General features: G+C 46.5%; 3 gene segments (V, D, J or C); all 3 read right to left on the bottom strand.

Moving 5' to 3' along the window:
• Positions 1 to 13,724: 13,724 nt before the first annotated feature.
• Positions 13,725 to 14,316, bottom strand: LOC120615911 (immunoglobulin lambda variable 3-25-like). The segment is given in 3 exon segments: positions 13,725 to 13,745; positions 13,843 to 14,120; positions 14,271 to 14,316. Coding segments are annotated over 3 exon segments (345 nt in total).
• Positions 14,317 to 17,173: 2,857 nt separating this feature from the next.
• On the bottom strand, positions 17,174 to 18,132 carry LOC120615910 (immunoglobulin lambda variable 3-1-like). The segment is given in 2 exon segments: positions 17,174 to 17,670; positions 18,063 to 18,132. Coding segments are annotated over 2 exon segments (543 nt in total).
• A 134-nt stretch (positions 18,133 to 18,266) lies between these two features.
• LOC120615912 (immunoglobulin lambda variable 3-19-like) lies at positions 18,267 to 24,781 on the bottom strand. The segment is given in 3 exon segments: positions 18,267 to 18,406; positions 24,267 to 24,569; positions 24,717 to 24,781. Coding segments are annotated over 3 exon segments (486 nt in total).
• Positions 24,782 to 25,181: the final 400 nt, after the last annotated feature.

The following is a 25,181-nucleotide window of genomic DNA, read 5'->3' as shown; positions in this document are numbered from 1 at the left end:
AAGGATGCGATGGAACAAATTGACTTACAAAAGCAGATGATGTTTTATAAAGAATGGATGTGTGAAGCGCTGTGGTGATACCTGTGCAGAGAAAGGAAGACCCCACGGCTCACCCCTCAGAGTCGGGTCTGAGGAGACAGTGGAAGATAAGACGAGTGCTACGTGCTTCCGACATGCCCACTGCTGCTCCCAGCTGCGCGGGGGACACATGGCTTCTTCCCAGCTTCACATCCCTGAAGCTTCCACTCCTCACACGTCACACCGCAGAGTCTCCCCATGGGATCCACCGGCCCTCCTGCTGGCCGGTTCACACCCATGCTCTGGGTCTTGACATCGTGAGGGATTACCTCTCAGTACACTCCAGGGAGAATGGACCTTCATACATATGACCTGTGCTTGTGCATTAGGCACATATATTCCTTTGTGGCCAACAGCATTGTATCATTGACTCACTGAGCCAGAGAGAGCAGTTATTCTTCGAGTTTGTCCAGAGAAGTACAAAGAGGGGATCACATCAGAGTTGAGCCTGGTCAATAAAATATTTCCTAGGATCTTTTTTTCTCTAGAGGTATGGACAAAGTCTGACTTTATGACTTGTCATGAGATTCATGGAAACGATCTTCCCACTGAAAAACATACTTGTAGCAATATTTATCCAAACAATTCACAGGCACTCTTGTCATTCATTATACTCACTAAGCATAAAAAGTATTAGATAGCTCAGAATCATCTTTTAATGGTAGTTGTATTTAAGATCAGTCGTTAGATAAGGGACTAGTATGGACTCATGTTATAAAAATTCCCTTGCCTCTGGGAAGCCTCAATACTCAAGGTTTGGGTGGAAAGGAAAGTGGAGTGGCCATTCCTCCTTAGTCTGTCATAGGGGTCACGGGACCCTCCATCGCCTCCTGCTGGCTGTCAGTATATATTGCAGGGACAGGGGCACCAAGGGAAGGCAGCATTTGAACATGAACTGTGAGTCGTCCCAGTGAAGATGGGCTGTAGTTTCGACGTAAACATAAGATTTCAAAGATTTAGTATAAAAATAATGTAAAAGGTATTAATATTTTCATATTTAATCCATGTTGAAATGATAATATGTCAACTAATTGAATTAATGAAATAGATATGAGACATTGTTCGATAGTGTAGCAGTTAGCATGTCTGCTTTACAGGCAGAAGATCCTAGGTTCACATCTCAGTGGAGCCACGGTCCATGATCTACGGCCACGCCACCCAGAACAGGCTCGATGTTTGATCTCAGATGCTAAGCATGGTTGGATCTCGTTAGTACATGGATGGGAGACCACCTAGGAAGACCAGGTGCTGTAGCCATAAATGACAATAATAATTAAAAAAACAGATAGATTATGAAAACTAATTCCACTTTTTCTTCCAATTGTTAAATGCATATCCTGCAAAATTTTAATTTGCCTGTTTGGATCAAATGTATTAATCTCTTTCAAAGGGCTCAATAGGAAATCACAATATCAGCTGCTTACTTTTGAAAAGGGAGAAAGATCTTCCTGGCACCTTGAGGAGAGGCCAAATCTTGGGTGTGAAAGCACAAGAGACGACACAGGACGGTGGTGGAGACCAGGCATTCAGAGGCCAAACGACCTCGGTTCTGCTGCTGGGTCAGCCACTTTCCAGTTCTGACCGCAGACGGGTTGCTCTCCTCTGCATGTCTCAGCATCCCCATCTGAGATGAGGTGATGCCGAGAACGTTTTTTCACAGAGTGTCTCTGATTAAGCCATTTATCAAATACGAAGTGCCGTGAATGGTGCCGCTACCTCTTAAGCACACATGAACGTTTCCTTCTCCTCCTTGTTTAATGTCCTTATTCTCATCCTTCCACTTTATATGGACCAAAGCCAGCAGAATAGGGGAAGGAGGAAATTACAGAAACAGAATGTTTGGGATTTTGACGTTGAAAAATTTCTTAGCTACACTAAAAGGAACACACCTGTGTACACACACACACACACATACACACACTCCACACACCATGCACACACAACTTACTGATGCACTGCCCTTTGCTCAACTCAAAGGAGGCACATCCAGGACACTGATGACATGGTGCCTAGACCTTTGGGTCCAGATACATGGTCCTGCTGCTCCAACAGAGACATCACGATGTCCCAGCAGAGCTGCCGCAGAACCACTTCATGCTTGGAAAGATCGTGATGTATTTCATCTCATCCCCCTTATCTCACTACAGTGAGCCCTGTGTGACTACTGATTGAGGTAGGGGTGCCCCGTTCTGCGGAAACTACAAGCCTACGCTGCACACACTGACATCGCTGTGTATCCTCTGACCTGTCCACCGAGGACAGCATGGAGACCTGAGTGGCAGATCAGGACAGCTGGAACTTAGGGCTGGCTCGGGCTGCTGTCACTAATGGTGGATACTTTGGGCCACAGTATAGCAATACCTCACACTGATCCCTCCATGTCAATCCAGAAAGGCACAAGATTAAAATTAAAGGGGTTTAAGATTCATCACGTACCCTCGGACTTGATCTAGGTCGGGAGGACCGGGACCTGGGGTTGGAGGGAAAACTCATCATCTTGTTGTCCTGGGGACTTCATCAGGAAGGCAGTTGCCATTCACTGCTTCACTGAGCTGTGAGGCCGTTGCCTCATTTATGGCCTGATTGGAGGCTATGGAAGCCATCTTGTCACATGTCAGAGACTTGCTCACTGTGGTGATTCACAGAGCAAGGATAGAGCCTGGATGTCCAGACATCAATGGGCCGTGCAGGGGAGGTTCAGAGTCGCTCTGGACTGTCAGATAAGCCCCACTGATCTTTGTGGACTTGGTGGTGCACCCCAACCTGCAACCACCCAAGGAGAGGGTAGGCAGACACACTGGCATGCATTGAATTGTGTGCCCCCAAATTCCTGTATTAAAGTCCTAACCCTAGTACCTCAGGATGGAAGCTCATTGGAAATAGGAGTGTTGAAGATGCAATTAGATCATTTAAGCTGAGGTCATACGGGAGCAGGAGAGGTCTCCTAATCCAGTACATTTGATGGGTGTCCCCAGAGAAAGGGGAAATTTGGAGACAGACACAAGGGAGAACACCACATGAGGATGGAGGCAGGATCTACAAGCCAAGGACACCAAAGATGCCGGCAAGACCCCAGAGGGTAGGAGACAGGCAGGGAGCAGATTCTCCTTGTCAGCCCATGAAACACCAGCCCTGATGACACTTGATCTCAGACACGTAACCTCAAACTGTGAGTCAATATTTCTGTATTGTCAGCACCCAGCGTGTGATATCTGTTATCACAGCCCCAGCACCTACACAGTTCCCTGTAAGGTCAGGGTGCTCAGACCATCAGCCACTGCTTCTGTCCTTGTGATCACAAACTCCTGGGAGGAGACTCCTGCCATGAGCTTCTCTCCCCTGCAGGATTTCACTCTCCTCCCAGGAGTCTGTGTCATTCACCAAGCAGCACAATCTCTCCTGTAATCTAAGACCCTCTGATCTCGTGCCGGAGCCTTCCAGGCTCATGTGGGAAGCGATGCTCACAGCCTCCAGAGTCTGTCTTGCCCCACAAAGGTATTCTGTACATTTTTAACATTATTATTATTTATGGCTACAGCAACTGGTCGTCCTAAGAGGTCTTGGTCTCCCATCCAAGGACTAACCAGGCCCCACCCTGCTTATCTATAGAGATCAGTCATTAGGCTTGTTCAGTGTCGCATGGCCGTAGATCATGGATCGTGGCTCCACTGGGGCGTGAACCCAAGACCTTCTTCATGTAAAGCAGATGTGCTAACCGCTATACTAAGAAACCACGTTCCATTCTGTAGTTTTAATGGCAGCATCACCAAGAATGTAAAAGCTCAGTCACTACTTATTGGTCCCTGTACACAGTCGCCCTCACAGAACTCAGTCTAACTGTGAGAAATGCTATAAAAGAGACATGTGCCATGACCTGCAAGGGGGAAACATGGTGTCCTGAGAGATTATTCAGCAAAAGCATCTCACTCAAACCTTATGTCACAGGTGGCTTTTCCTGAGGAAGGTACTTTAAACATAACCTTGAAAGATAATTTGGTGCTGACCGGGTAAGCATGAGTATTCCAGGAAGGGATGAGGGTCTGAGAACTGAGACCAAGCATTGGGTGGGTGCAGAGATTGATGGGGAGGTGGGAGGCATCTCAGATGGGAGGACCATGGTGCCCTCAGGGCTCCAGAGCTGCTGGTTGCAGACCACGCCTGACCCCCTGTAGTCGGAGGAGCTCCCATCCACAATTATGCTTCCCTGGGTAACATGGTAGTGTGGTCAACGTCAAGTGTCCCTCCATTCCTCTCCTCGGTAATGGAAAGAGAGGTCAGAGCTGCATACCTGGACAGAGAGGCCCTAATCCCAGGATGGGGTGGACAGCAGTAGTTACAGCCAGGACCTCAAGGTGCCATGTTTGCTCTGTTTCTGTCTGGACTCTGAGCCATCCTGACATCCCCTACCTTTACCTCTCTTGAGCTGTCAGGTGGGTGTCTGAGCACACGGGCCACAGACAGGAAGAAAGGTTGTTTCCAAGTGACCTCAATGAGCTGATGCTCTCAGGGATTCACCTGCCTCAAGGTGGGAGGGAGGAGGTAGTTTCATGTTTTGCCCTTGAATGCAGAAGGTGTCCCACATCATGGGAGCTGACAACAGACCTGGGCACAGGAGGTGAGTACGGCCAGCCCAGACTGCTGATCTCGCTAACTCATCACTTAGAAAGTGGGAAAAAGCACCCTCGCCATCTCTGCTTGGGAACCGCAGTAATAATCAACATTTCCCTGGGCTGGAGGACAGGGAGGCGCAGTCTCCAGAGCTGGAGTCTGGGGGCTGTGAGATGTGATTCTTGACACTGTCCTCGGCCATGTGGGACTGTGTGCACGACCTGTTGGTCAAAACAGAAAGGATTATAACCCCCAATTGTCACTGTTGCCCCAGCACAAGAGATGCTGACCATCTGTCCAGGGGACCAAGCTGCCCAGAGAGGAGAGTCCGGACAGACTGTTCCCCCGAGGATGACAGGATGAGGGGTATGGACAGGAGCAAGTGCAATTTCAAGACACCATGGAGCTCGGATGGGAGGGAGAGCAGGTCCCCTGTGGTTCACAGAGGTGCCTTCCTGTGGTGACTCTCACCTGAGCTGTGAGCAGCAGGTGAGGCGGAGGGAAGCCATGCCCAGTGTGGTCCTCAGAAGAACAGCAGGCAGACTCCCCGGGGAGCCATCTGACGCAGATTCCCAGGGTCGCCCTCACCTGCTGCAGTGGCATCTGCTTCTTAGGAGACCTCAGGGGACTCGGTGCTCACTGGGTTTCAGAAGCTCCAATGCAGGTCGCCATGGAAACTCTCACTTCCTCTCGTGCGTGTCCTCAAGTCCTTCCTAGGCCACCTGTGCCTTGGTGCTTAACTGTCCTGCCCTTGTCAGCTGAGCTTGATTCAGGCGCCAGACCCTGTCATGATGTGGGAAAGACATTTTAAGAACAGACTTTATCACAAGCCCCCTGGGCCTCGTGTGGGGAGGGGTGAATTTCCAACAGGAAGTCCAGACAAAAACAGATGGTTCAGGCCACTCCTGTTCTCACTCAGCGGCACAGAATCTGAGCTTTCCTCACCACCTCAAACACTTCATGTGTTTTCTGTCTAAGTCTCCGTGTGTTTTTCTCTCTGACTGAAACATCTCCCAGGACACCCCTCCTCACCCAAGTACCAGCCACTCCATGTGTTCAGGCTGCCGGAACAGAAATGACATAGAGCGGGCAGCTTCAAAACAACAGAAATTTCTTACTCACCGTTCCGGAGGCTGGAATTCCAAGATCATGTCGTCAACACGGTTGCCTTCTGCTGAGGACCGGCCTCCTGGTTCATAGCTGGTGCCATCTGGCTGTGTCCCATCTCCCTGCTGGGAAGGGGAAGGGATGATGAATCTACTATGAGCACTAATCCCATTCATGAGGGCTCCAGCTCAGGACAAATTGCCTCCCAAAGGCCCCATCTACTCATCCTTTCACTTTTGGGGGTTCAGATATCAACATATGTATTCTGGAGAAAACAAACGTTCAGATTATAGACCAGCTGAATTTCTAGTTATTCTTTCAGTTCTGCGTACATGTCACACAGGAGGAAGCCTCTGACCACCAGAACATTTTGTAAGAGAAACACAATTCTTTATCATCCCAGGTGGATGTGATATACCCAGATTCTTTGCATGAATTAACACTGCCATGTAGTCTCAGGACCCCCAATCTTACCTTTATGATGCCCCAACAGGACTAGAAAAAACAGAAGCAGGAATATTTGGAATGGAAGGGCCTTTGAGGGCTCAGTAACAGGGCCAGGTAGCGGGCAGCCTCGTACAGGACGAAAGTAATGTCCTCCAGGAGGCTGCATGTGCTCCAGTCGGCGTGCAATCAACCCTGTTGCTTCTTTTATAGGGAGGATTCATGGGTCTAGAAATCAGGAGTTGAAAGTGGGAGAGACACCACTCCCTCCCCTATGGAGAGACCCATCAACAAGATGTTTCCTTCTCTTCTCAGGGACTTTACGGTCCACGTGATTCTGTGGAGCTCATGATCACGACTGCTCCACAGCCCCTCTTGGCTCCTCCTCACAGTGAATGATCCCGCAAAGGCTGGGGTTTTGTGTGGGTTGGTCGATGGTGACTCTGAAGGGGGCACTGGGTTGCTTCTACACCACAGAGGTAAGCAGGGGGGCGTATGGAAATCAATAAACCCTCCAATCCTCCCAGACCATAGTCCATGATCACAGTCACAAAATCACAAGCATCCAATTCAGCAAGACATCATGGACCAGTACCTTCCGGAATGAAGCTTTGTGTAATCCCACCTGACAAGGGATCATGACTTGCAAGGTATTTGCTGAGGTCAAGGGGGACATGGAGTGAATAGGGAAGAAGGTAATTGCAGATACCAGCTCTGACCACAAGGCTCGTCATTGTAATGAGGACAATACTAACAAGGATTTCTTTCTTATATTTATATGTATATGTTTGGATACATATTAATCTTACATTTTTAATCTTCCCTGTCTCATTCCGTAATATTTAACATAAGATGTGTTAAAAATAGATAACTTTATATTTCAGTATTTAAGTTATAGGATGTCCCATACAGCTGGGGAAAATAAATATCACTAGAGGACAAAACAGTCTTTTCCATCCTTTCCGAGAGAGGGTTAGCATGTTTGTTGTTGTTCACTAGATGGTTTCTCATATTAGCTAAAGCACGACTACGTAGATTCTGTAAATTTGGAGACAATGTGCTTTGTGTAAAGGTGAATAGGTTTCAGTTAACAATGGTTGGACTCTGGTGACTTATTCTGTGTCAACACTGACAAGCTGAACTCTATTTTGCAGAATGATTTTCTGTGTGTGTTTCTGGTTAGGGTGGTTGGAAAGAGAGATTCTTGTGTAGGACGTGGCGGGTAGAAGGAAGCAGCATCCACTGTGTAGCTCCCGCCATGGCTGAGTGTCTGCTGGGTCACTCCGTAGGAGGAAGCGATGGCCACGATTCCCTTGGACTCACCTTTGGGACGGACCTGACTCTCCTACTGTCTTTCAGAGCTCAGAGCACTTAGTGTGTCAGTCCCTTTTTCATTCTGTAAAAATACAAGGAAAAACCAAATCTCTCTGGGGACGTTGAAGTGGGCACTGGGGACTTAGGTGAGAACCAGAGCACTGTGGGTGTATAGTGGCTTCCTCTGTCCTGCTGACCATCTTGGCAACAGCTGACCTCTTAGGCTCACCTCGCCGGAAGCAGAAGCTGAGATGGTGCATTGCGTGGGCAGAAAATCAGGAAGCAGGTGAGGAGGTGAGACTGGGCAGAAGGAGAAGGTGACCCCCATGAGGTTACACATGAGGCCTCAGATTCGTCCAGGGAGCTCTCAAGGTGGCATGTTTTCGTCACCCTAATTGAGGCAGGGCCTTGGCAACTGGGAGTCACTACACTGACCTCTCTGAGAAGAGCATGAACCTGGGGGACCATTTTCTGAACCTACAGCACTTCCCAACGAAGGCACTGATGAGAGCCGCCAGGGTCCCCGGCAAAGGCGCGTGCGCAGTGAGCTCACAAGAGGGATCTGCGTGGACAGCACAGTGTTCTGCTCCACTCAGAGTCTCAGGCCATCGTGAGAGCCTGGGGCTTCGGGAGCTCAGCGGAGCTGGGCAATTGTGGGGTCTTATCCTGATCAGTAGGGTGAAGGAGGGTCCAGGGATGACCACACGGAAAGGCCAGGGCATTGACCACTGGACAAATATCTTCCTCTGTTTGTCCTTCCACCCAAGCCATCTGTCCCCAATTCACACTCAGGGCCTGACAACACCATGACAGCCTGGTCCCGCCAGCCCTGAATCTACTCCTGGTCCACCTTAGGCAGAGATGGCTGAGGGCGGAGTGAGAATGTGTAGCCAGGAATCCCAGATCGAGGGACTTAGCCAGACTTGTTCACGGCTTTGTCTGCAGTTCTTGAGGGACCAGAGTATTGTGTGACACAGACCGGGAAGGGGGTTTGTGTCTCACTTCCCCATCTGCTTGTGTCACTGTGAGCATTACCACTGTCCCACACCTGACAGTAATAGTCAGCCTCATCCTCGGCCCGGGCCCCGCTGATGGTCAGGGTGGCTGTGTTCCCCGAGTTGGAGCCTGAGAATCGGTCCGGGATCCCAGAGGGCCGCTTGCTATCCTCATAGATGACCTGCACAGGGGCCTGGCCTGGCTTCTGCTGGTACCAGTACGTGTTTTTATTACCAATATTGTTTCCTTCACAGGTGATCCTTGCTGTCTGTCCCGGAGTCACGGACAGTGAGGGTGGCTGAGTCAGCTCATAGGATGCCACGGAGCCTGCAAGAGAGAAAAGGAGAGGTGGGCTTCCAGAGCTGAGTCTCATCTCCAGGTGACACATTCTGCCTGGCCTGGATGAGCTCCCGAGTTTCATTGAGCCCACAAGATGCCCTAATGTCTCTGTCTATCCTAACCCCAACAGCCCTTGGCGCCGACTGTAGGGTGGAGCTTCTACAATGAGAAGCCCTGCATGCTCTGGCAGGTGCAGCCCTTCAGGGCTCACACAGAGCCAGCTAGCACAGTGGGGTATTTCAGCCCCGCCCAGGCCCTCATCCTGTAGCAGAGTCATTAGCATCCTGTCCCAGTGGCAGCTCCCTGCTGAGATCAAAGACTGGGCCTGGCCTATCCTGAGCCCTAAGGCAGAGGTTGGGTGTGAGCCTGCATGCAGCACCTGTGCAGTGAGCAAGGAGGCCAAGGAGGAGAGGGGTCCAGGCCATGGTAGAAGCAGCTCAGTTCTGTTCTCTGGGCCTGAGACTGGGCAGGTTTCCTCCCAGGCTTCTCTTATCCCCTTGCTGGAGAGAGCTGCTGGGTATGCAAATCAAGTCAGGTCAGGGGTGCTGCCTGAGGAGCTTGTGGTTTTAGTGAGGAGCTCTGCCTCAAGGGACACAGAAAGGGGAAGAGCGGTCCCTGCAGACCCCACCCTCAGCCCAGGGAATTCTGATCCACTGTCTGGTGCCATAGTCTGGGGCTGACACATCTACCGCAGACTGTTTCATGGCCTCAGCCCCGAGCAGATCTGGTCCCTGAGAGTTAAAGGTGAAATGTCTGCATTTTCTGAACACATGATAGAATGGTGACTATAGAAATGACTATACAAGCCTTAGGTCAGTGCAGTGTCCTACCCAGATCACAGTCTGTGAGCATCAGAGCCTGAGCTCATTCCCTCCTTGCCCAGTGTGCACAGACTGTTTAGGAGCCGCTGAGGTGCTGTGAGTTTCTGTGCTTGGTGAGAGCTCCTGGGGCAGATCGTAGATGCTGTGCCTCTGTCACCAACCCTAACGCAGTGTGCACAGGGACAGATCTTGCAGCTGAGAAAAGTTGAAGAGGAACAGAATTTTAGCACGAATGGAATGGGCTGCAGAGGAATGAAATACCTGGACCTACGCTAGAGGAACAGGCAGAGTCTACATCAACACATCTGACAGACATGGAGTCAGAAGTTTACATAAAAGATGGTAGTGTAGAAAACATACATTTTTTTTCCAGATATGAGGTGATGGTTAACAACCCTCCTGCATGTTCGAACCCCTTATGCCCAGGCTCACCCCACCTCCAGATGTCTTTGCCAGGTGGTGTCTGCTGCCCTCTGGTGGCCGCTAAGAACCTGCTGTGTGGATGCAGGGGCACCCTTGCTTGGTACAGACGTTTATAAATTCAGAACCTACGATTCAGGTTCTGGTCCCTGACCCAGGGACTGCTGGCCCAGGGAAGAAATTACTGTCTTTTATGTGATGCCTGCTTTTCTCAAGGCCAAGCACTGGAGGTTCAGATCACCCATAACAATATGATCAGGTACATTTAGAGGAGGAGGGGGCAGGACTTACCTGAAGAATCACTGCAGGTATCTGTGGGGTGGTGGGTGGTCATGGGTGAGATTCCAGGTCTTGGAACAGGGAACACAGGACTCAGTGGCTACCTCCCACTGGTGCACTCTGCTGGTGTGGGGCCCACAGAGGGCACTAAAAGCTATTGCTCTAAGACAGAGACAGGAGAACACTCACCCAACAAACATTGATTTATTCAGCCCCACTTTGTCTGGGAATCACTTGAACAGGACCATTGTGTGCTCGGGGCAGCATAGCGAACAAACTTGTTTTATTGACACAGCAAGCGGACCCCCCCACCTTCTCTCTGAATCTTGTCTTTCATATTTGTTTCGTAGCCAGATAATTGCTAATCTCAGCTCCCTATTGGCCAAGATTGACTTTGTGGCACAGTGTTGGTCCATGGATGTGTCAGTCGGCTGAGCTTCTTTCCAAGAAACTTTCACTCTTGTGACATAAATAAATAGAGTAGATTTATGCAGTGCCTTTCCTCTGGAACCTGGATGGGATAGCTGGAGCTGCAGCAGCCATCCTGAGCTCTGTCTTCAAAAAGAATGAAAGCGAAGCCTTTACAGTAGTGATGGTGGACCAGATAGTGAGAAAGATCCGAGACCTCATTGGATTGCTGAGGATCTGGAGAACAACGAACTGACTCCAAACTTATTATTGCAGGAGAAAAATAAGCTCCTGTCTATTCGTGCCTCTGATTGTTATGAGTGTGTTTTTGCATTCAAAACGTTCCTGAATAAAGAGGGTAATAATTAGCACACATCAGTCAATCACACTAAATGATGATAAGGGAATAATTGAGTGGCTCTTGGTGAAGTGCAGATAATTGGTCGATACCGAGCAAAAAATGACAGGCAGGTACTGTGTGGTGTGAGGCTGAACGAGTCCTCTCCGGTGAGGTGTCACTGGAGCTCTGTCAGGATGGGAAGATGAACAAGGAACAGGAAGTGTGTTTGGGGAGAGTGGAGTCAGTGCCCTGTTGGGAGCATCTGGCTCGTCTGAAAATGAAAGACAGTGAGAAAATTTTATTTTCCTTTCTCTTTTGAAAGATACTGTCCATTGGGTGAAGACGTAAAAGTAGACAGAGTTTTTCTAGTTTTCATTGTGTTGTTTTGTTGTTGCTTTTATTATTCTGGAGACATTGCTCTACTCTCTTCTATATGTGATGCTTGGTAGGTTAGGTCGACTCTGCTTACTCTGCTCCCTCTCTGTATGGAACCTATGTCCTCTCTCTGACTGGTTTTATGATTGTCCATTCGACGCTGGTTTAAGGAATTTGATTATGATGCGATGATGAGCTTCCTGCCCTAAAGGGTCTGATTCCTTCTTCAGGAGCCCATCTTGGTCCCCAGGCAGCCTGGTCTCTCCTGTAACCTAAGTCCCTCCCTCTGGGGTCACAGTGGGGAGCCATGCACACGGTCCCCAGAGTTCTTCCTGACCCGCTGCACATTCTGTAGTGTCCTGTGTGAATATCACCATACTGTACATGTCCAAAGTCAACCACTTTGTCTGGCCCTGTGCACAATGTCACCTTCACAGGTGAGTGTAAATAACTATGACAAAAGTTGTTTTTAAATGAGGTACTGTTGTTTTTTATATCTGGGAGTTTGATCGAAATACTTTTATTTTCTTCGTGTCCTCGTTTAACATGTTCAATTATTCGTACTTAGCATGGATGCAGCACAACAAGAAAAAAAAAACCGTTTTACCTGAATATGCAGCCTCCTGCTTGTCCTACGGATTTCAGACATGCCAATCAGAGAGTTGCATGAGCCAACTCCTTAAAACCTCAATATATGTATTTATCTACCCCAGATATTAGCTAGACTACATAGGTAAGTTTCTCTACATAGAGAAACATATATATCCATATTCATATGTGTATCTATATGTGTTCTCTATCTATATTCATAACCGTATTCATAGGCATATGCATGTCTATACTCATATCCATATCCATATCCACATCCATATCCATATCCATATTTATATCTATGTCTATCTCCTATTGGTTCTGTTTCTCTGGAGGACCCAACAAACACACCTGATTGGCTATGACTTAATTGTTCAAGGTTTATTTTAATGGTAACTTATCCAGCACTAACTTGTCCAGGTCCACCTTGCCGTGATGTCCTGTCATGTCACATGGAGGATGAGAATATCTTCACATGTTTTTCCACCACCTACTTTTATGCTATCACTGTCAAAAATTCGATTTAGATATTCATTAGAAACCACTTCGCATTGTTATTAATTTTTGATTTACACACGATAACGTTAATTATGGACATTAACATAAGGCAGATGATTCTCTCTTTATCCATGTAGTGACCGTATGTGACGCTTCACGTTCACTGTGTAGATGGACATTTCTATCTGGCATCATCTTCCTTCTGTCTGAGGTGCCCGTTCCTATTTTTTCTTGATGTTCTACTGGTGATAAATTCTGTAAGTTTCTGCATATTTGGAAAAGTTTTATTTTGCTTTCATATTTGAAGGATAGTTTCACCTCATAAATTCAAGGTTTAGAGATTTTTCTTTAAAAATTCTTTTATAAAACTTTTCAGCATTGTGGCTCCACCGTGTTCTTACTTGCTTCACTTGAGTGAGAAATCTGCTTTTTCCATGAGGTTTATGCTTCTGCATGTGACATTTATTTCCTCTCAAGCTGTTTTTAATATTATTGCATGATCACTGGTTTTTGTGAATGTAATTAGGAGTATCAACATTGTTTTCTCATGGTTCCTGGTTTTGAAATTGGTGGATATTCTAGGATATTTCAGTCATTGTTTTCTTCAGTATTGAAACATTTGGGGCCATTGTTTCTTTAAGCATTTTTTCTATTCACTCCCGTTTGTCTTCTCTCCTCTGGGACTCCAACTACATGACTCTCAGGCTGCATGAAGTTGTCCTGCAAATCACTGAGCCTCACTGGTCATCGCTTTCCGTCTTTTTCATTTCTTCACTTTGTTTTGAATAGTTTCTAATTTGATGTCATTAAGTTCACCAAACTCTTCTTCTGCAGAGTCTAAACAGTTGCAAATCTCAACTGTGCATTTTTAAACTTCAACATTACAACATTCATCTCTGAAAGGTGAGATGTGGTGTTTTTTAATGTAGTTGAAGTCAGCACTTAGCGTGTTCAATCATTCCACTAACGCTTTAAACAAAGGGACTACTTGTGCAGAATTAATTTTATGTACTATCTCCCAGAGAACCCTCTGCAGAACAAGTCTGGAGGGCACAGAGGACAGGGCCGCCTGGGGATGTCAGATCTGGGAACCTGGGCCAGACGTGTCATGTCTCACCCTTCTCTGGCTGGAGGAGAATGTGACAGTGACGGGGAAGGGAATCTGTGTCTCACCCGCCCATCTGCCTCTGTCACTCTGTGTTTCGTCACTGGCAATATCCACACCTCACAGTAACAGTCAGCCTCGTCCTCGGCCCAGGCCCCGCTGATGGTCAGGGTGGCAGTGATTCCTGAGGTACAGCCAGAGAATCGGTCAGGGATCCCTGAGGGCCAGTTGCCAAAATAATAGATGACCAGCACATGGGCCTGGCCTGGCTTCTGCTGGTACCAGTGCATATAAATTACATTCTCAGTGATATCTGCAGAACAGGTGATCCCGGCTATCTGTTCCAGAACCACAGATACTGAGGGCGGCTGGGTCAGGTTATAGGAAACCATGGAGCCTGCAAGAGATAAAGAGAAAGGGTTGAGGATGAAGGGCCTGGTCCCAGAGGTCCAAAAAGGGTCCTGCCTGGGCTGAGCTCAAGGTTTGACAGAGCTCCAGCTCAGGGTCCTATGGGGGCTGAGATGTAGCCAGCCCCTGGGGGTAGCACCTGTGCAGAGTATGAGGAGGAGGAACAGGTACGGGGTCCAGGCCATGGTAGGGTCTCCTCAGAGCTCTTTCTCCTGAGACCTCATTGGCCTCCCCCAGCCCCCTCTTATCCCTTTCTCAGTCCTTTGGGGGTGGTGATGGTTTAGAGTTTATGCAAATGTACTCATCGTCTGGCTTTCTTTTCTTTCCTTATTTTTTCTTTTTTTTTCTTTATGCCTACAGGCACCTGGTGTTCCTAGGTCGTCTCCCATCCAAGTACTAACCAGGCCAGACCCTGCTTAGCTTCCAGGATCAGACGGAATCAGGCTTGTTCATGGTGGCATAGGCACAGACTCATCTGGGTTTTGTAAGGGAGGAGTTAGCAGAGATCATTCTCACCTGCTAGAGGGGGCCGAGCAGGTGACTGAGGAGGAAGGAGTAGAGTTCCCCAGCTGCTTCTAAGCTGCTTCTAAGAAAATCAGCCATAGACTCTAACTTTTCTGATCACAGTCACCTTCCTGGGGTGCAAAAACATGACTACTATCCCAAACTCGTCTGGCCTGTGATGTGCTGGGCTGGCTCAGCAGGGCTGTGAGCCTTCCAGGAGCCTGGCCATGGGGCTGAGCTGACCTCACTGAGAGAGGAGTGACAACCCCTGATCAGCAAGCACTGGTCAGTGGGTCCTGCCCACTTCCTCTCTCTCCTTCACATCTTCTCTGTGACCCCCATACACATTTTTGTTCCATTTTTTGGCATTTCCTTAGACATGGTTCTATTTGTTAGGATATTTGTTCTTTGTTTCAAGTATGATGGTTTTCTTGTTAAACATCCTCTTGCTTTTGAAGCTTCACACCCATTCCTCGTCTTATTTGAGACTTAGTGTTTGTCTATCCTTTATGACATTGACCACCCACAAGAATGCCCAGGTCAACAGCTGGGACCAGGCTTCCCTGATGCATTGTTCAGATGAGGCGTCCACTGTGTCTGTGTCCCATCAGAATCCTGTGGTAAAACTGGGTGAATATTTGAACTGACCTTCAAAAGTGGTCAGTCAGCCCGAGGAGAAGAGATGGACTGTCTCGATTTCCTTCTGTGGGCTGAATTTGGACAGAGCTAATTTACAGGCTAGACTCCCTCTGAGGCTCCACTCTGGCTGCTCCTGGCTGCAACTCTGCTGTCTCCTGATGGTGGAGAAGTGCTCAGACCAGGAGCTTCCCTCTTGTGGGTCACACCAAACCACCTGCCACCTGAGAGGGCATGGTCTAGGGAATCCAGCCCTCTCTCTGTGTCACTGTGACCCCCGCCTTGCGCTGCCCAGCCCAGCATAGAAAGGTGGAATGAGGGCTTTGGGAAGAGGCAGAGGAAATTTTCGTAACCATGTACCAGGGTCGAAATGCCCTTTCTTTATCCTTTGTTTTTTTTAGAAGAATGCAGAGTATAAGATAAACTGTACGTCAACTGCAAAAATATAAAAGTCTAGAGAAATCTGTGTGACACCTTGTAGGCCACCTCATTTCTTCTGTGTTTTGGAAGCAAGAATGTTGGTTTTTCACTCATATATGAGCAGCTCAGCTATGTTATCACCCAGAACGGTTGAACTTCTTGCACTAAAGATCTAAACTAATGTTGTGCATGTGTATCATCATCATCATTAGCATCATCACCACAGACCTCATAGTCATTATCACTAATATTATTTCGAATTCATCACAAACTTCTCAGAGTTCACGGCGTAGAAATTCCACACTGCACTTGGCTGCCATTTTGATGACCTGGAATCCTCTTGCTACTTGGACTTGGACCATATCCATCATCCAGAAGCATTGTCTGTGCTGAGCCCCTGTCCTTGGATTCTTCAGAGAAAGGACAGAAGATTCCAAGACTTGGGGCCCACTCACTGAGACTCCCATGAGTCCCATTTTTGGAGTTTGTACTATTTAACTGGGAAAATGGAGCTTTGGAAAGTCATTATTGCATTTCTCATTACAGAAGATGTAAAGTTCAGGCCCAGAGAGATTCACAGAAAACAGAGAAAAGTGGAGTGAGGTCACAAGGGAAACCCAGTGGTCCTGGGTTCAGACTCTGGCTCTTTAGGGCAGCGCTTGACCAGGGCAGGAGGCAGGGAGAGTGAGGGCCGGGCTGGGTGGCAGCGCTTGTGTCCCCCTGGCTCATTGCTGTCCCCATCATGGCCTGGCCATCATAGGACTTTGATAATGTAGCATATTGCTTTCTTTTATTGAATAATATTTTCACTGGGTAAAGAATTCAAAGTTGACAGAGTTTTTCTTTTAGTATTTTAAAGATGTTGCTCCACAATCTACTTGCTGGCACTGCTTTCATGAGAAATCTGATCTCATCGTGACCATTGTCCCTCTGTACACAAAGTGTCATTTTTCTCTGGCTTCTTTTCACAGCGTCTCTTCATCACTGATTTGTAGCAATTCCACAAGGTGTGTGTTGGTGCCACTTCCATGTTTCCTGAGGCTGAGGTTTGTTGAGTTTCCTGGATATATTTGTTTGCGGTCTCAGCAAATTTGGAAAATTAAGGCCTATCATTTCTTCCAATCCTTTGTCTATTTATCAACTCCTTCCTCTTCTTGTCTCCCTCAGGGGCCCAAATTACACACTATTTAGGCTGTATGAATTGCTCCTACATCACTTGAAGCTTCATCAGTTTTTCAGTCTTTTTTCTTTCTGTGTTTTATTTTGAATAGTTTCATTCACCATGTCAACAATTTTACTGATTTCTTTTGAAGCTTTTAATATGACATCAGTCTCATTCAGTGTTTTTTTTAAATCGCAGACCATGTAATTCATCTTCATGAAATTGATTATATATTTTTAGAATGTCTTTAATTCCTGTTCCTAATGTGTTCAGTCTTATCTCTACCCACAAATAAAATGAAATATAATTATAATGATTGTTTATGTATCCATTGTTGGTACAGCTTCTACAGAGCTGCTGAGGGCTTGAGGAGGGAGAAGCCTGGAATCTGAGATCTGGGGATCTGGACCAGACCTGCTTATAGCATTGTCTACAATGCTTCTGGGTTTGCAGGAGTGTGTGACACAGATGGGGCAGACAGTTTTTGTCTCACTTCCCCATCTGCCTGTGTCACTGTGAGCATTATCACTATTGTCCCACACAGCACAGTAATAGTCAGCCTCGTCCTCGGCCCGGGCCCCGCTGATGGTCAAGGTGGCTGTGTTTCCCGAGTTGGAGCCTGAGAATCGGTCAGGGATTCCAGAGGGCCGCTCGTTATCCTTATAGATGACCAGCACGGGGGCCTGGCCTGGCTTCTGCTGGTACCAGTAACAGTATTTATCACCAATATTGTTTCCTTCACAGGTGATCTTTGCTGTCTGTCCCGGAGCCACAGAGAGTGAGGGTCGCTGAGTCAGCTCATAGGACGCCACGGAGCCTGCAAGAGAGAAAAGGAGAGGGGGGCGTCCAGAACTGAGTCTCATCTCCAGGAAATACAGTCTGCCTGGCCTGGAACGAGCTCCAGAGTTTCTTTGAATCCACAGGATGCCCTAACATCGCTATCTATCCTAACCCCAATGGCCTTTGGGCCTGGCCAGAGGACGGAGCTTCTGCAATGAGAAGCCCTTCATGCTCTGGCAGGTGCAGCCCTTCAGGGCTCACACAGAGCCAGTGAGCACAGTAGGGTTATTCAGACCTGTCTAGGCCCTCAATCTGTAGCAGGGACTTTAGCATCCTGCCCCTGCTGGTAGCTCCCTGCTGAGCACAGAGTCAGAGCCAGGCTTGTCCAGACTCTGGTGCTCCTGTTGGGTGTGAGCCTGGGTGCAGCACCTGAGCAGTGAGCGAGGAGGCCGAGGAGGAGAGGAGTCCAGGCCATGGTAGAAGCAGCTCAGTTCTGCTCTCTGGGCCTGAGACTGGGCAGGTTTCCTCCCAGGCTTCTCTTATCCCCTTGCTGAGAGAGCTGCTGGGTATGCAAATCAACACGGGTTAGGGATGCTGTCTGAGGAGCTTGTGGTTTCAGTAAAGGGCTCAGCCTCAAGGAACACAGAAAGGGGAGGTGCGTTCCCTGAAGACCCCACCCTCCGCCCAGGGAATTCTGATCCACTGTCTGGTGCCATAGTCTGTGGCTGACACATCTACCACAGACTGTCTCATGTCCTCACACTCAGGTAGACCTGGTCACAGAGAGTTCAGAGGTGAAGTGTCCGCATATTCTGAACACATTATAGAATGATGACTATAGCGGTGACCATACGAGCCTTAGGTCAGTGCAGCCTTCTAACCAGATCACAGTCTGTGAGCATCAGAACCTGAGCTCATTCCCACCTTGCCCTGTCTGCACAGACTGTTTAGGAGCCACTGAGGTGCTGTGAATTTCTGTGCTTGGTGAGAGCTCCTGGGGCAGGTCGTAGATGCTGTGCCTCTGTCACCCAACCCTAACGCCGTGTGCACAGGGACAGATCTTGCTGCTGAGAAAAGTTGAAGAGGAACAGAATTTTAGCACGAATGGAGTGGGCTGGAGAGGAATGAAATACCTGGACCTACGCTAGAGGAACAGGCAGAGTCTACATCAACACATCTGACAGACATGGAGTCAGAAGTTTACATAAAAGATGGTAGTGTAGAAAACATACATTTTTTTCCAGGTATGAGGTGATGGTTAACAACCCTCCTGCATGTTCGAACCCCTTATGCCCTGGTTCACTCCACCTCCAGATGTCTTTGCCAGGTGGTGTCTGCTGCCCTCTGGTGGCCGCTAAGAACTGGCTGTGGTGATGCAGTGGCACCCTTGGTACAGGTGTTTGTAGGTTCTGAACCCACGGTTCTAGTTCTGATTCCCTGACCGATGGACTGCTGGCCCAGGGGAGAAATTACTCTCTTTTATGTGACCACTGCCTTCCTCAGGCCAGGTAGAGGAGGCTCAGATCACCCATGAAAATATGACCAGGTTCATTTAGAGGAGGAGGTGTCAGCGCTTTCCTGAAGCATCATTGCATGTATCTCTGGGGTGGTGGGTGTTTCTGGGTGTAGTTCTGGGTCTTGGCCCAGAGAACACCGGATTCAAGGGCTTTCTCTCACTGGTACCCTCTGCTGGTGGAGGGCCCACATAGGGCGGCGGAGTCCACTACTCCAGAGACAGGAGAACACTCCCCAACAAATATTGATTTCGACACTTTTGACGGGCCCACATTCCATCCTTGGGAATCAATGTGAATAAGACATAGCCCCTGTCTCTGAGTTACCGTTGTGTGGCTGGGTCAGCCTAGCGAACACACTTGTTTGAGTGACACAGCAGGCAGACTCCACCCCTTCTCACTTTATGTTGCCTTAAATAATTATTTATATCCAGGCAATTGCTAATCTCAGTTCCCTATTGGCCAGGATTGACCTTGTGGCCCAGTGTTGGTCCATGGATGTGTCAGTCAGCTGGGTTTCTTTCCAAGGAACTTTTGCTCTTGTGACATAAATAAACAGACTAGGTTTATGCAGTGCCTTTCCTCCTGAACTTGAATGTGAAAGCTGGAGCTGCAGCAGCCATCCTGAGCTCTGTCTTCAAACAGAATGAAAGTGAAGCCTTTGCAGTAGATATGGTGGACCAGAAGGTAAGAAATATCTGGGACCTCGTTGAATTGCTAAGGATCTGGAGAACAATGAACTGACTCCTGTCTTATTGTTGCGGGAGAAAAACAAGCTCTTGTCTGTTCATGCTTCTGATTGTTATGTGTAAGTTCTTGCATTAAAAAAAAATCTTGACTAATGAAGGTAACGATTAATAGAAATCCATCAATAATTCAAATGATGATAAGGGAATAATTGTGCAGCTGTTGGTGACGTCCAGATAATTGGTTGATACCAGGCAAAAAGTGACAAGCAGGTACTGTGCGGTGAGAGGCTGAAGGAGGCCTCTCCGGTGAGGTGACACTGGGGCTCTGTCAGGATGGGAAGATGAACACGTAACAGGAAGTGTGTTTGGGGAGAGTGGAGTCAGTGCCCTGTGGGGAGCATCTGGTTGTTCTGAATATTAAAGGCATCGAGAACGTTGTATTTTGTCTTCTTTTTTGAAAGATACTGTCAGTGAGTAAAGACTTCAAAATGGACAGATTTTTTGTTCTCATTATTGCTTTTTTTTGTTTTCACTTTTATTATTCTGGAGACATCACTCCACTCTCTTCTGTTTGCGCTGTCTGGATGGAGAGCTCGGCTCTGATCTCTCTGCTCCCTCTCTGTATAGAACCTGTGTCCTCTCTCTAAGGGTTTTTTGATTGTCCATTCAACACTGGTTTAAGGAATTTGATCATGATGGGATTATGAACTTCCTTCCCTAAAGGACCTGATTATTTCTTCAGGATCCCATCTCGGTCACCAAGCAGCCTGGTCTCACCTGTAACCTAAGCATCTCCCTCTGGGGTCACCGTGGGGAGCCATGCAGAGTTCTTCCTGACCCACTGCACATTCTGTAGTGTCCCTTGTGAATATCATCATACTGTACATGTTCGAAAACAACATGTTGTCGGGCCATGTGCACAATGTCACCTTCAGAGATGAGTGTAAGTAATTATGACAAAAGTTATTTATAAATGAGATACTGTTGTTATTTATATCCAGGAGTTTGATTAAATATTTTTATTTTCTTCATGTCCTCACTTAATATGTTCAATTATTCCTACTTAATTTGGATGCAGCACACACATGAAAAATTTTTTACCTGAATATGCAGCCTCCTGCTTGTCCTATGGATTTCGGACATGCCAGTCTGAGAGTTGCATGAGCCAACTCCTTAAAATCTCAAACTATGTATCTATCTACCCCAGTACATTAGCTATACAGCATAGGTAAGTTTCTCTATATACAGAAACATCTACATCCATATTCATATCTGTATCTATATGTATATCTATATGTGTATCTCTATCTATATCCATAACCGTATTCATATGCATATACATACCTATACCCATATCCATATTCATATCCACATCCATATCCACATCCAAATCCACATCCATCTATGTCTATCTCCTATTGGTTCTGTTTCTCTGGAGGACCCAACAAACAAACCTGATTAGCTATGACTTAGTCATTCAAGGTATTTTAATGGTAACTTATCCAGCACTAACTTGTCCAGGTCCACCTTGCCCTGATGTCACGTCACTTCACACAGAGGATGAGAATATCTTCACATGTTTTTCCACCACCAACTTTTATGCTATCACTGTCAAAAATTCAATTTAGATATTCATTAGAAACCACTACATATTGTTATTAATTTTTGATTTACACATGATGACGTTAATTACAGACTTTAACATAAGGCAGACGATTCTCTCTTTATCCATGTAGTGACCGTATGTGACGCTTTACGGTCACTGTGTAGATGGACATTTCTATCTGGCTCATCTTCCTTCTGTCTGAGGTGCCCGTTCCTATTTTTTCTTGCTGTTCTACTGGTGATAAATTCTGTAAGATTCTGCATGTTTGGAAAAGTTTTATTTTGCTTTCATGTTTAAAGGATAGTTTCACTTCATAAATTCAAGGTTTAGAGTTTTTTCTTTTAAAAAATATTTATTAAAGCTTTGTTTTTCAGAGCTGTGGATCCACTGTCTTTTTACTTGCTTCACTTGAGTGTGAAATCTGATTTTTCCATGAGGTTTATGCATCTGCATGTGACATTTATTTCCTCTCTGGCTGTTTTTAATATTATCTCGTGATCACTGATTTTGTGAATGTAATTATGAGTATCAGCATTGTTTTCCATGTTTTCTGCTTTTGAAATTGGTTCAGATTCTAGGATATTTCAGTCATTGTTTTCTTAAGTATTGAAACATTTGGGGCCATCGTTTCTTTAAGCATTTTTTCTATTCACTCCCGTTTGTCTTCTCTGCTCTGGGACTCCAACTACATGACTCTCGGGCTAAATGAAGTTGTCCTGCAAATCACTAAGCCTCACTGCTCATCGCTTTCCGTCTTTTTTATTTCTTCACTTTGTTTTGAGTAGTTTCTAATTTTATTCAGGTGATATTATATCACGTGACACGATGTATGGAACTTTTTATTTCTCTCTTTAAGGTTTTTTTATTTTTCATTTTGCAGTTATTGTCATACATGTTACTTTTACCTACTTTATAAATTCTAACATACATATTTGTTATATTTATCTTGCGATAGTGAATTAATTTTTAAAGATATTTAAATAATAATGAGTCTTAATGTTTGTTCTTTGAGTCAGCATTTCTAAGGTTTACATTTCTTTTCCTGATTCATATTATTTCCACTGTCTTTTCTTCTGCCTGAAGGGTGCCCGTTATTATTGCTTGTATTATAATTCTGCTGATGATTAATGCTGCCAGTTATCGTGTATCTGAAATTTTTAATTTAGTTTAATAGTTTATTTAGTCCTATGACTCACTGATCCTCTTGTCATTTTTAAAGTCTTTTTCTCTGTATGTGTTTTAATTTGCGGTCTCTGTTGTTTTGTCTTCAAGTTCACTAATCTCTTCTTCTGCAGTTTTGCATCTGCTGTTCATCTCTACCCTTGTATTCTTCATCTGATGTTTCATCTCCTGATGTTTGATTGGGATCTTTTTATGTTCTTCTCTGTCTTCTTTTTACCTGTTTGTTCATTCAGACTAAATTTGAATTCAAGACTGGAACTGCAACCGTTCCTTAAAATACAGGCTCCTCACCAGGCTTTGGACCATGCATTTCAGATACAACAGCCCCACAATTGCATGAGCTATTGCTTAAATTACCTCCCTCTCTCTCTCTCTCTCTGCCTTGTACCCTCCCTCCCTCCCTCCCTCTGTCTCTGTCACTCTGTCTCTGTCTCTGTCTCTGTCTCTCTTTCTCCCAGTTTTCTCTCTTATCTGTATACTTTTATAAATATAGTAACATATTGTTATTTATTTCCTTTCGGACAATTGACTACATTTTATAGACATGAACAAATAAAAACATTTCTATATTTACCCATGCAGTTACCATATCTAATGCTTTGTATTTCTTTGTACAGATTCACAATTCTGTATCATTAAAGAGAAATGTGAACACAGTAACGGGGGTGTCCTTTACTGTTTCTGCTGTTAAGACTTCCCAGTGATCAATTCTAGAAGATTTAGCACTTTGATAATGTAGGATATTGCTCTCTTTTTTTGAATGATATTTTCACTGGGTAAAGAATTCAAAGTTGACAGAGTTTTTCTTTTAGTATTTTAAAGACGTTGCTCCACAATCTACTTGCTTGCACAGCTTTCATGAGAAATCTGATCTCATCGTGACCGTTGTCCCTCTGTACACAAAGTGTCTTTTTTCTCTGGCTTCTTTTAACAGCGTCTCTTCATCCCTGATTTGTAGCAATTCCACGAGGTGTGTGTTGGAGCCACTTCCATGTTTCCTGAGGCTGAGGTTCGTTGAGTTTCCTGGATATATTTGTTTACGGTCTCAGCAAATTTGGAAAATTAATGCCTACCATTTCCTCCAATCCTTTGTCTATTTATCAACTCCTTCCTCTTCTTGTCTCCCTCAGAGGCCCAAATTACACAGTATTTAGGCTGTGTGAAGTTCTCCTACATTACATGAAGCTTCATCAGGTTTTCAGTCCTTTTTCTTTCTTTGTTTCCTTTTGAATAGTTTCATTCACCATGTCATCAATTTCACTAATTTATTTTGAAGCATTTATATGAATGATATCAATCTCATTCAGTGTTTTTTTTTAAATCTCACACCATGTAATTCATCTTCATGAAATTGATTATATATTTTTAGAATGTCTTTAATTCCTGTCCCTAATATGTTCAATCTTACCTCTACCCACAAATAAAATGAAATATAATTATAATGATTGTTTATGTATCCATTGTTGGTACAGCTTCTACAGAGCTGCTGAGGGCTGGGAGGAGGGGGAAGCCTGGAATCTGAGATCTGGGGACCTGGACCAGACCTGCTCATAGCATTGTCTACAATGCTTCTGGTTTGCAGGACTGTGTGACACAGATGGGGAGACAGTTTCTGTCTCAGTTCCCCATCTGCCTGTGTCACTGTGAGCATTATCACTATCGTCCCACACAGAACAGTAATAGTCACCCTCGTCTTCAGCTTGGACCCCACTGATGGTTAGAGTGCTCGTGTCCGCTGAGAGAGGGCCAGAGAACCGGTCAGGGATTCCTGAGGGCCGCTTATTGTCACCGTAGATGACCAACACGGGGGCCTGACCAGGCTTCTGCTGGTACCAGTCGGGATAATATTCTTTTATGCTCTCTCCCTGGCAGGTGATCCTGGCTGTCTGTCCAATAGCTACAGACACTGCTGGTGGCTGAGACACATTAGAAGAGGCCGCAGAACCTGTAAGAGAAGAGAAGAGAGGTGAGTGTGAGGGTGAGGGTCTCATTCCCAGAGGGCACACACCCTGCAGCATTCCCCGTGCTGAGCTGAACATCAGGGCCAGGCTGCTCCCTGGTTTCCCTGGATGCTGAGTTTAGGCAGAAGCACCTGTACAGAGAGTGAGCAGGGGGAGCAGAAGGGTCCAGGCCATAGTGGAGACACCCCAGCCTCTGCCTATGTGCCCTTAGCTGGGATGTGGCATCCAGGCTGCCCTTATACTCTGTAAGGTGGTGTCCTCATGCAAATCCACTTCCTGGGAGGCAGATGCAGATGGGGGCTGGCTCATAACAACCGTAGCACAGAAGCCTGGAAACAGATACAGAAATGAGGCTGGATGCACCAGAGTCAAAACAAATATCCCTCAGGAATGCATTTAGAGAGGAATATCAGGCAAGGGAATCCCTGAGTGCCCTGGAACACTCTGACCTGTGGGGAAACCTAGGGGCCAGAGGTAGTAGGTAAACCAGTCCGTGGTGGGGAGGGGTTTCCAGGCTCTCTGCACTGCGGCCGCCCTGCTGGGACTGGCCGCTCCAAGCTCTAGTGTTATCCTCTCTGCTTGCAGCTCTAGAGGGA

Source organism: Pteropus medius, unplaced genomic scaffold (genome assembly GCF_902729225.1).
Source record: "Pteropus medius unplaced genomic scaffold, Ma_sr-lr_union100, whole genome shotgun sequence".
Taxonomy (NCBI): domain Eukaryota; kingdom Metazoa; phylum Chordata; class Mammalia; order Chiroptera; family Pteropodidae; genus Pteropus; species Pteropus medius.
Note: the sequence above shows the minus strand (reverse complement) of the source record. Positions and strands in the feature narration are given on the sequence as shown.